Source organism: Galeopterus variegatus, unplaced genomic scaffold, assembly GCF_000696425.1.
Source record: "Galeopterus variegatus unplaced genomic scaffold, G_variegatus-3.0.2 Scaffold4211, whole genome shotgun sequence".
In the NCBI taxonomy this organism is placed as follows: Eukaryota; Metazoa; Chordata; class Mammalia; order Dermoptera; family Cynocephalidae; genus Galeopterus; species Galeopterus variegatus.
Window position 1 is genome coordinate 104,132 of NW_007730322.1, and position 12,677 is coordinate 116,808.

The 12,677-nt window shown below is 36.0% G+C and overlaps 1 protein-coding gene across 1 annotated transcript in view; it reads left to right on the plus strand.

Annotated features, from left to right (window-relative positions):
- Nucleotides 1-12,677, plus strand: part of ADAM7 (ADAM metallopeptidase domain 7) — a 58,136-nt gene that overhangs the window by 18,475 nt on the left and 26,984 nt on the right. Inside the window, exons 8-10 of the mRNA XM_008587005.1 lie at nucleotides 2,709-2,780; nucleotides 9,498-9,667; nucleotides 12,144-12,228. Of these exons, the coding sequence (XP_008585227.1) occupies nucleotides 2,709-2,780; nucleotides 9,498-9,667; nucleotides 12,144-12,228 (327 nt within the window). The remainder of the gene's footprint in view (nucleotides 1-2,708; nucleotides 2,781-9,497; nucleotides 9,668-12,143; nucleotides 12,229-12,677) is intronic.

Consider the following 12,677-nt stretch of genomic DNA (forward strand, 5'->3'; position numbering starts at 1 on the left):
GATAACAAACTATCTTATACGTACTGTTATGAAGAATAGGAAAAGAGGGGAAAGTCCTCACACATTTTATAATGACATTATAACCTTTGTATTAGTTATCTACTGCTGTGTAACAAACTGCTCAAAACCTGGTGGGGGTCAGTCATTCAGCAGCTATAATCTGATGGCTCCACTGGTATGCTAGCAGATCTAGATGAGCTTACTCACTGGTCTTGATTATGGTGCTGGGTTTCAGCTGACTGTGTGTCTCCAGAATACTAGCCTGTGCTTCCTCATATCCTAGGTGGGTGTCAAAATTAAGAGAGAGGCCAGGCTCTAATGTGCAAGAGCTTTTCAAGCTTCTGCTTGTACTACATTTATGAATGTTTCATTAGCCAAAGTCTTATGACCAACCCTATAATCAATGTTGAAGAGAACTTACACATGGGTATGGATACCTGGAGTTGTGATTTCTTAAGAGTCATCATTGCAACAATCAATGACAAAATTAATATGAGATCCAGACAATGGTATGTTATGAGAAAGTAAAATTATAAGTTAATTTCACTCATAAGCACAACCGAAAATGCCCTAAAAATATTTGCAAACCCAATCTACTAGATATCCAAAAATGTTTGCATGACAATGAAGGTTTACTTCAGTAATACAAATATTGTTTTGCTTTAATGTTAATAGATTTTTAAAAACCATGTGATCATATCGAACATCTCAAATGTATATATGTGTGTGATTTAACACTCATTCGTGATAAAATTCTTAGGAAATAAGACGTGGAAGAAAATAAGGAATATTTACCAAAATTCTATTCTGTATAAACATTAAACTTAATAATAAAATGTTGGAAGTTTTCCCTCCAAAACTGAGAATAAGATACATTTGTTCATTGTCAACAAATTTTTTTTAAGCAATTTTAATGAAATTCCTAGCCTATGTAATAGGAACAAATGAAGTAAGATCTATGGAAAGAAAGATAATTGGAAAGAAAGACACAACAATTTTGCACATAAAAAAAAACAGGAGCAACTACAATTAACTTATCAAAAATTTTTTTCAAAGAAATTAGTATGTTGTAGGCACTAGATCAACAGATAGGCTTAGTATGTTGGTAAGAACACATTAACTTTTATAAAGAATGATACAAGAAGCTTCTCTCTTAATAATATATTTATTCACAAAGACTCAGAACAGTTTATTAAATTTAATATTTTACCCCAGATACCAGGAGGAGATTTGCTTGGTGTGGTTTTAAGTGTATTAAACAGGGCTTTACATGCACATTTCTTGCACATGTTGCTTTATTTTATGTATTAGCCAAGTAAAAAGGGCAGCAGAGCAAGCAAAGGGTAGAAAGTTGGGCACTCCAGTCAGATAGAAGAGGAAAAACAAAGGCAACTTTTGGAAAACATGATGAGAGTTTACATACCTTAAAGGTAGTCTGAGGGGTTTAAGAAGGGAAGTAAAGTGAGTATATCGGATGGATGGTATGCCCAGAGCTAGCAAGCTGACAGAAGAGCAGTACACAGATGCCCAAATCCTGGGGAACGCCAACCATTAATAAAGGTTTGGTAGTAAGAACGCAAAACTCATATCTCCTACCCGACCCCGCTCTCTTCTGGTTGGACATCACTGATTGATAAAGTGTGTTAAACCTATGATCCTAAGATGGCCTCAGAATCTTTCTCAACAGCCTATTTTAGGCAATCCTTACCAATTGATCAACAGGAATCCTGGTGTGAAACATATTCGCCATCCGAAATTAAGGGGGACAGTGGGAAAAGAGGAACCCACAATAAAACACTAGGCATGTGTGCAGTAATAGAAACCAAGATGATAAGAAATTTCTAGGAAAAGAAAATGGTCAATATTAAATGTGGACAAGATGACCAGAAAGACGAGAAAAAAGTGTTCAGTGCATTTGATAATTAAGAGGACATTTGTGGGCTACCATGAAAAGTTTCAATGGAATAGTGGCAGTTAAAATCAGAGCGTAGTCAGTTTAGCGGGTAGGAGATGAAAATTGGAGAGATTCTAATGCTATATTTTGGAGATATTTAGATATTTAAGATAATGGGGGGGGCACTGGAATATTAACTAGAGGATACTTGCAGCACAGAGATAGCCACAGTTTCCTGTCCTTCAGCACATCTCTGGTTCCAGGGTGTTTTTGATTGATTATACGAGAAATCTTCAAAAAGTTCATTAAAAGATTTGAATTATCTTTTAATTCTATTTTTCCATGAATTTTTTGAAGTACCCTCATATGTCCCTTAGTTTGTGACCACCATGGGCACTGGGGTCCTGATAGGGTTGCTAATTGTTTGCAACATAATGGTTGTTGTGGAACTTTCATTAGTGCTTCATCACTGTGATAAAAATTGTCTCTAAAGAACACAAATCAGTTGCTTTAATAAATCAATGTATTTAATATAATGTAATGTGAAAAGGGAACAAAGTTAGAAAGAAAAAACTTAATGTAATGCTAAGCCAAAGCATGTCTTTATAAACTGCTGTATCTAGTTATTTTACATCAAAAAACATATTTCTGCATAAGTTGCCCAGTTTTTAGCTGATCGGAAGGAGACCTCTTTCTTTACTGTGCCAATGATTTTTTTTTTCTTTTTAATATCTCATAACAAATGAAGTACTTGGTTGAGCTTTTGTTTGATTCCTATTATTAATGAATGTTGATATAATGTTTATATTTCCAGTATCGCAGGAATAGTCATCCTTACAGTAAACTAAGGAATCGAATTTGGGGAATGGTCAATTTTGTCAACATGGTAAGGTTTGATACAGTTTGAATCAAGCTGAAAACACAAATGCAAAGAACCTTTAGATCTCTGCCGGAGTAACCTTGATACTGAGGCAATCCAAGCCACAAAATTTAACCAAGGAGACTAATTAACAAAAGCCCTTTGAAAAAATTATAGTAACAAGCTATAGAGCTGAGATTTTGGTTTTCCAAGTAAATGACATTTAGTACTTAAATAAGTTTTAAATATTGCTCTCTAATCACAAAATTTATAAAAGAGTGTACAAAGAATTTTAAAACGAATCACGTATAACCCAAATCTCATTACTTTAAATCACTGTTCCACAACCTTGTATTCTTTCAAGCTGTAATTTACTGTCCATGGTTTGGCACAGAAATCAGAATCACTATTTCAGTAAAATGTGTTAAATTGATTATTTGTCTGAATTAAAATAAACAATAACCCTTCAAAAAAATGTGAATTGTACACATCTTTCTTTCCTGAGTCCTGTTATTCAGATAAAGAGGCCCCATAGGAAGATGCTGTAAAAAAAATCACCCCTTTAGGTCAGTGGTTGCTCATTCACCAGGTGAAGGACATTTGATTTCTTTGTAGTTTTTGGCTGTTATGAATATGACTGCTTTAAACATTTGCATACGGTTATATGTGCGCACATAAATTTTCACTTATTTTGCTAAATAACTAAAAAGTGGAATTCTGGGTCATACAGAAAGTGTATGCTTCTTTAGCTGTTTCCCGCAAATTTTAACATATTTTATTTTTAATATTCAATCAATTAAAAAATATTTCTAATGTCCTTTGTGGCCCTCTCTTTCATTCAGGAGTTATAGATGTGTGTTATTTAACTTTTAAATATTGTGCATATTTTATATATCCTTATGTTATTGATTTCTAATTTTCATTTTATTAGAATTAAAGACCTTTGTTTGATTTCAATTCTTTTAAATTTGTTGAGTTTTGTTTTATGGCCCAGAATCATCTGTTCTAGCATGCTGAATGTTCATGTGTACTTGAAAACGAAAGTGAGTATTTCATGATTGCTGGTTAGAGTTTTCTATAAATATTAATTACGTCAGGTTGGTTGATAGCAGTTTTCAGATTTTCTGTATCCTTACTGATTTTCTATTTGTTATAACAATTATTGAGATAAAAGTGTTGAATTCTCCAACTGCAATGGTAGACTTCTCTGTCTCTCCTTTCAGTTCTATCAGCTTTTGCTTTGTGTATTTTGAAGCTGTTGTTAAATGCAAATGCATTTAGGATCAATATGTCTTCTTGATGAATTGATTCTTTTATCATTACTTAATGCCCTTTTTACCCCTGTAAATATTTTTTGTTCTTAAGCGTATCTAGTCATTCCAGCTTTCATTTCATTTGTGTTTGCATGATGTATCTTTTGTTATTCTCTTACTTTTAATTTATTTATATCTTTACATTTAAAGTGAGTTTCATGTAGATAGCATAGTTTTTTCTTTACTACATCTCATGAATTAATTGGTGTGTTTAGACAACTTGTATTTAATATAATTATTGTTATGGTTGGATTAAAATCTATCATTTTGCTGGTCATTTCTAATTTTTCCACATTCTTTGTTTCTTTTATCCCTAGTTCTGCTGCTTTTAGATTGAGTATTTTTTGTAATTCCATTTTATCTCCACCACTTGCTCATTAAAAATAGTTTTATTTTTAATTTTTATTTTTTAACTTTTATTTTATTTTAGTTTTTTCTTTATATTTATAGCAGTTTTAGATTTACAGAAAAATTGATCAGAAAATACAGTCACGCACAGAGCCCCCCACACACATATACACAGTTTCTCCTATTTTTTTGAATAAATACTTTAAGTGTTTAACCATGGGTTTACAATATAAGTTTAATAACATACAGTCTAACTTCAAAAAGTATACACTACACATGTGGAAGTACTTTATAACAGTATACTCCAATTCATCTGATCCACCTTTGGTACTAATGTGTTTATCTATTTTTCAAATAGACTTTATTGTTTACAACAGTTCTTGACTTAAACAAAATTTAATAAGACAGTATAGAGTTCTCCCATCTATCCCAAACCCCCTTTCTCCCATTATTAACATTCTAACTTTGTTTGGTACATTTATAACAATTAATAAACCAATATTGATACATTATTATTAACTAAACAAAATGTGGTATATAGACACAATGGAATATTACTCAGTCATTAAAGAAAAAAAAAGAATGAAATTCTGCCATTCGCAGCAGCATGGATGAGCCTGCAGAAAATTATATTAAGTGACATAAGCCAGGCACAGAAAGAGAAATACCGCATGTCCTCACTCTTAAGTGGAAGCCAAAGGCATCCTTTATCTCTGCTACTATATATTTTTTTCTATCATTTCTTTTTACTCTCTCTTATAGTTTCCACCTCTCTGTTGAAATTCTCTATCTTTTCAAGCATGTTTTTCACAATATTAGCTTTTTATTGTTGCATAACAAATTACCTCAAACCTAGACTCTTAAAACAATACCCATTTATGAAGTCACTTTGTTTTTTTTTGTTTGTTTGTTTGTTTGTTTTTAGGCAGAAGTTTAGGTACAGCATAGCTGAGTTCTCTACTGAGGATCTCACAATGCTTAAATCAGAGGAGAGTCTCAGCTTATGTATTTTGCTGACAGAATTCAGTTTATGCAGTAGAACTGAAGTCCCCCAACTCTTACTGGCTGTCAGTTGGGGCCCTCTTTGTTTCTAGAGGCTCCAGCAATTCCTTGCCACACAATGTTCGCATGGACCCTCTTATAACAAAGCAGCTTACTTCATTAGTTCAGCAGGAGAAACTCTGATACTTCAAATTACTGGTCTTTTATAAAGGATTAAATAGGCCTACCCACAGTAAACTTCTTTTTGTTTAACTCAAAATCCACTGATTTGGGGGATCCTAATTACGTCTGCAAAATCTCTTTACCTTTGTCACATAGCATAACCTAATTATAGTAGTGAAATCTACCGCATTCACAGTCCACATTGACGGGGAGGGAATTACACAGAGTGCGTCAGGGGACAAGAATTCTCGTGGGTTATCTCAAAATTCTGCAAACTACATGCACCTTTTCCACTACAGCCTTTAACATATTACTAATAATTAATTCAAATTTCGTATCAGATAAATTCAATACGTGGGCCATCTGTGAGTCTAGTTTTCTCAACTCTTTTCTCTTAAACAGTGGGTTATTTTTCCACCCTCTTTTCGGGTATCTTTTAATGTTTTATTGGATAGTGGATGTAGGAAATAGTACTTATGTCTGCAAATAATACACTTCTGCTTTTGCTAGGCCATTAATGTGGAATTAAACAAGTTGTGTCAGAAATTGAGCTGGTCTGGGGCTTTGTGGTTGCTATAGTTCCCCACAGCACTCCACAAACCTCAAATTCCTCTTGCATTGCCTTGTGCTTAGGGTCCTGGGTTGTGGGACAGGTTTTCTTCATGTTCCTGTTCTACCGTCAACTTTGGGCCTTTATCAAGGGCCAGAGTCTCAGAGAAGATTTCCCTCCAAGTTCTCATCTCTTCTTCAGTAGTAATCTGCTATTGTTGTTACTGGGTGACTGCTGGCCTAGGTGTGGGGCCCAGAACATTCTCTGTTGATCTACCCTCAGTCTTAGGGAAGCCCTACCCATGGTCTTTGGGTGGGTGTTTTTCAATGTTCATTCTCCTTCCATATTGGTAGGAGACCTTGAATGTTTTGGGCTCAGGATGGTTTCCTGCCTCTCCTCCAGGGGTAGAAGGTTTTTTTCTTTTCCTTTCCTTCAACCACAGTAGGCCTTCATTTGAGTTCTGTGGATTAAAAATAAAATTGATTTTCTGCAGTTCCCTCAGCAGCTTAAGGCTCTTGTTCCTCAGGGAGAAGAATCTGGTAGATTATATAATTTTTTCAGAGAAGCCGTTGACCCCGTCCTTCGGGCTCCTACCACTGAGGGAGGGTATCTCCAGTCTTCCACTCTGAGCTCCATCATTTGGAGGAGGCTCTGGAGAAGAGCCTGTACGTGGTATGAAGAGTCTTATGTCCATGTTGGCCATGGAGCCTTCTACTGCCATTCCACCCCACACCTGGCCTCTAGCAATTCTTTCAACGCATCTGGTGAGTTCTTCTTACCTGCTTATGTGGAGCTCAGGATCTTTTCATCTCTCAAGCTCTGCCACAGGGGAGATGCTCCAGTACCATCTGCTTGAAGGAGATTGTCTTTCCTCGGATTTCAGGCTATTCATTGGCTCTGTTATCTCAGCTCTCTGATACTTTCAAGGAGAGATATGATTTTGTAGATTCTCTTGCTTTTTCTTTTTCCGGGTAGAAGCGACGTTCTTTCCAACTTTGTGTATCTCAGGCAGGAGCAGAACTCCTGTCCACTCTTTAAGTCTATATCTGTGGAAAGTGAAAATCCTGCCATGACTTTTTCTGATAGGTAGGAACCATGTGGGGCGGAATGATTAGATCTTATAGTCACCTCTGTTTTCTTCCATTTCTCATATATTCTGATTGTGTCTTTAACACTGCCCTGGCATTGACCCTAATTCAAGACTTTGTTTCTCTTCTCAGTTCCCCACCTCCAAAGTAAACAAAAATACAAAATTGTTGAATACTGCTGAACTTTTACTGAAGATTTGCATTTAGATTGGGAGGTGGCACAGCACATTTTACCACTAACAATTTAAAGTAATGGGATCTAAAATTCCATAAGCCTTCTCACTGTATCACTTCTCACTGGCCCTTTATTTTTCACACAGCCCAAACTATTTTATTTCACTGTATCCTCTCTCACTTTTATTTTCCTTATGTCTTTACCCCTCTTATCTCAGAAATTGCAAAGTTCTTTCTCTACTATGAAGAGCAATTAAACTCTCCACCACCTTTTGAAGATGTATCTCCAAACTTATCCAAGCATTTAGCAAATAAAACATGGCTTTCATTTCACAAGATTAACTCTCACTAGAGGAGAATGCACTCACAGGATAACAAATAGTGTTTCCGTTTGCAACTGCATCCAGTTTTATGAATGCAAAGCCCACCATAATTAGAGAGAATCCACAGATCCCAAGTTAAATAATTCTTGCTCTGAAGGACCTGACTCGTAATGTTTACTTCACAATAATATCAGGGTCAAGAGGAAAGAGGATGGGCATCACAAGCTTCAGTGCAGATTTGAGGTCGTGATATGACTACCTGTCTAACTTCTTATAAGTTTCAATGAAGCTCAGTTCTCATGGTTATGAAATGGCCTTTCTGGGTCATTATGTTAACACATGATATTCAGTGTATTCCTATTGCACAGGTTAGCTCAAGTAAAAACTAACACAAAGTTATTGCTATAGGAATAATATGAATATTAAACTTCTTAACAACTAGGTATGTTTCCTTTTTTTAAAATTGCAATCATTTAATTTATTTATTTTTCATTATACATTTTTATGGGGCACAGTTTGTTGTTTCGATACATGCATGTATTATATAATGATCCAACCTGAATAGTTAGCATAGCTATCACCCAAACGTTTAACATTTCTTTGTGTTTATAACTGTCAAGATCCTCTTTTCTGGTTATTTTGAAATATAAAATACAATGTGATTAGATATAGTCACTCTGGAGCACTAGAATTTATTCTTCTTCTCTAACTGTAACTTTGTACCTGTAGTAATGTTGTATGCGTGACGTTTCCATTTCTGATCTTGATTCAGTGTTCATAGTTTATCATTAATTCTTTCAGCCTACTTTGTACTGGCTGTTATAGAATATAAAATCAATATAACACATAGTTCGTTGTCTCACAGTTCTCATAATAATTACCTACACTCTTTTGTCTGTCATCTTTTGTCCTGGCATCAGAGTATCTATCAAGTAAGTGTTTTCAGAAGCAGATGGAAATAAGGACGAGAAGCCTTCAAGGCAACTATTTCTTCCACCTTTGAGCAATCCCCAGTGAAGTGCCTCAGACCAAAAAAAAAAAAAAAAAAAAAGTGCTCCTAAATATTGAATATGGAGGGCCGGCCCGGTGGCTCACTGCTACAGTGCGCCGCTTGGGAGCGCGGCGGCGCTCCCGCTGAGGGTTCGGATCCCACATACAGACCGGTTCCTGCTCACTGACTGAGCAAGGTGCGGGCGCGGCACCGAGGGTTGCGATCCCGTTGCCGGTCCCGTCCGGTACGGGCGCGACACTGAGGGTTGCGATCCGTTGCCGGACACGTAAAAAAAGACAAAAAGGAAAAAATAAATAAATAAATAAATATTGAATATGGAGATCAAACATGGCAGCTAAACTAAATTTTTGAAAACCATTACCAACTTTCCTGTCTGCCACAGAAGCAACTCTTGGCCTAAAGTAGAGAGATGGAAGAAAAGCCATCTGTGGCTCTGTTAGTAAATTCATGTTTTCAGTTATAATCTCAGAGCTTTAATAAATTCTTTCTTCTGGACACATCCTGAGTCCTGCAGGGCTTATGATACTTCAAGGGGAATCAGACCTCTTTGGTCAATTTCTTTGCTGGCCCTGGACATTCACCCAGTGTTCTGTGCAATACACTCTACGTTTTATTTCAATATATCTGTTTGTAAAATGAAACCTGCACTGTTTGCTTGTATACCTCACAAGTTGAAATTGCTGTGTTTTTTGAATATGTAAAGTAATATAATGATGATGAAGGATTCTTCTAGCAACTTGACTTTGTGAAAAATGATTTCTTCTTTGAACAGATTTATAAAACCTTGAATATTCATGTGACATTGGTTGGCCTTGAAATATGGACAAAGGGAGATAAAATAGAAATAGATTCAAATATAGAAACTACCTTATTGCGTTTCTCAAGTTGGCAAGAAACAATCCTTAAACACAGGAAGAATTATGATCATGTTCTGTTACTCAGGTATGTGACTAGTCTATTTTCCTGTGCACCTTAGGTGGGTTATTAAAAAAGAAGACAAAACAAATGGACAACAAAAAACTTTTTAAAGTAATTGACTTTCTGGTAGTACATGGTGACAAAAATGTTATTTCTGGCTATTCAGAAAATTTCCTAGTGGGCTATTTAATAATGTTTCCTTCTCATACTGATTAATACTAGAAAAGAAAAATCTGATGTATTCATATTCCTGGGCATAGTTGAAAATGTCATTAAGTAAGAAAAGTACTTTTAGAATCCATTTACATTACTTATCAGCATCCAGTTCTAACTGCCCGCACCCTCCCAAGCCATGCCATTCCAGTATTCCACCAAAATCTGCCTTTCTGGGAAAGAATCTTACCCTCTGGACATTTTTCCTCATCAAAATGTGCCTGTCCAGTGACCAGCCCTTCAAGACCATCTTCTCTGCTATGCAAGTTTACAGATAACTCATCTGATAAGTTAAACCTACCACAGCTTTAATATTCCTAAGTTAAAGTTTGGATTTGTCTAGATTACTAAATCATTAATTCCTTTTAAAAGGGGGCTATTTTTTTTTAATCATTTTTGTTATTCAAAATATCTAGGGCAGTACTTAGCCCAGAGAGAAATGGTGAATAACTGTGGAACTAATCTGCCTGGTGGTTAGCTCAGCTGGTTAGAGCATGGCCTTGTAATGCCAAGATCAAGGGTTTGGATCCCTGTACCAGTCAGCTGCCTGCAAAAAAAAAAAAAAAAAGACTGAATAACTGTGGAACTCAACTTAATACGAACTTACGTTTTGCATAGTCCTGTTGTCCTAAGAAACATTTAAATTGCAGAAGAACTACTTTGGAACAATGGAATCTTTTATCATCTCTTCTGATACCCTTAAAGCTACATATTAGAGTGGTACCCATTTTACCTACTTTATCTGCCTATAATATCAGTGTTTATCTTCCCAATCAGACACAGCTTGCTGACTGTCTCCCACTCTGAACTCAGAAACATGAAGCTTCCACAGCCTGTTGTTGGAGGTCATGTCTAGTCATTTGGCAGATTGAGGAGAGTGAACCAGATCTCCAAAGTAATATCATCCCTGATTTTCACACCTGGGATGGCACACAGCACATATTTCTGAGAGTATAGTTGTGCCTGGATATGGTCTTGGATATTTATGCACTGGCATGCCCCCAAATTTAGGGGGATGGAGGGTAGTAAATATCACCATAAACTTTATACTGGGAAATATTAATCTCTTTACTCCCTCCTTGTACAGGTATTTTTAAATACCTAATAAATAAGTTCAGATATATTTAAATGGGTATAAGAGGAAAACCTTTTACTGCCATAGAATGTCTCTTATTCTTACTAGTAGCTTCTCATGTCAATAACATGTGCAAATAGGGAAACAGGATTAAGTGCTAAGTGTCCCATCTGGGGATCATATTTGGGAATTCTTACATGTTGAGTTTCTTGTGCATCTTTCCTTCTATATTCACATAGATTCAGACGTGGCAAAATGGTATATATAGCATTATCATGGTGTTACTTTGGGTTTCAAGTGACCATGAGAGAAGTCAGACTCCAGATTATACTTCTCCTGTTACTTCCCTTCCATAAGTGGTGTTCTCCTAAGATCTCCAGAGTCTAGGGAGATCAGAATTCCAAGTTCCCTGAAGGTGCATAGTCAAATACTGACACTAAAAATGTGGGGATAGGAACATTTCAATAGTAAAGACAGAGAGTGTATCATTCTGACCAAAAAAGTAAAAAGGCAAAAAGGGCTCATCTAGCCTGACCACCTTCCTGGTATTTGAATCCTATTACATTCCAAATGTGTTCCTCCAGCCAACGACAGCTCTCTTTAAAGCGGGTCAAGTCTAAATGCTCTTCTTGAAATTAAATAAAATTTGAATTAAAATAAAATTAAATAAAAATTTAAACACATCTACATTTGTCTTTTTAGATAATCCAGTAATAGTCCTCTTTTTGCATGACAACTCTTTTAAAAGTTGTGTTATATCTATCAAATCTGCTCTGAGTTTCTGTGGTTGATTGAAAGTTTAAAAAATTTTCCACCACACCTAACTGATCACAGTGTTGAGTTCATTCACTGTGTTGCATTTTTTCCTCTGAACACTTTTAAATTTAATTAACTTATTTACTTTTTGTCTTTTAAGTGGTTTAGAGTCAAGTAAAATGAGATTCTAACCTTATATTTTTTGTCTGTTTCTTAGAAAACAACTTTTTACAATTTCAACTTAAGATTTCAACTGGCTTTTTCGATGCCTCTAGTATGCCACAGGTTTAAAATGAGCTAAGTATCAAATAAGGTCATGCACAGTCCCAGAACTCCAGAAATAAGAAGGCACTTTTATGTGCAAACTCATTAGCATTGTCGTTTACTGTGACTTTATTTTTGTGTTAATTAAACTACTCACTCAGATTGAAGAATGTATTTGCATCTTGTTTATAGTGGGAAGTGGCTCTACACACATGCGCAAGGAATTTCTTACCCAGGAAGTATGTGCCTGCCCTATTATTCCTCCAGTGTCATTAAGGTGGGCTGTGTTCTGTTATATTACTTAATCAACGTTTGAATTAAATTTCTGTAATGTTCTGTGTTCCTTTGAAACAGACCATGTGTGCACTTTGTCATACATTTCCACCAAGATATGCTATAAACTGCTATGTTTTCATTATTAAATGGGAAAAGAAATGTTTTATTTAAAAAACTGTAGATGAATAATAAAGGTAAGCTAATGTTGACCAGAGTTTAAAAGAACAGTAGACACAGACTAACATACCATGATTAGGAAAGCTATTTTGCATATTAAATATCATTATTTGGGCCGGCCCAGTGGCACACTGGAGAGTGCGCCGCTTGGGAGCACGGCGGCGCTCCCGCCAAGGGTTCAGATCCCATGTGGAGACCGGTTCCTGCTCACTGGCTGAGCGCGGGGCGGGCGCAACACCAAGGGTTGCGATCCCGCTGCCGGTCCCCGGTGCA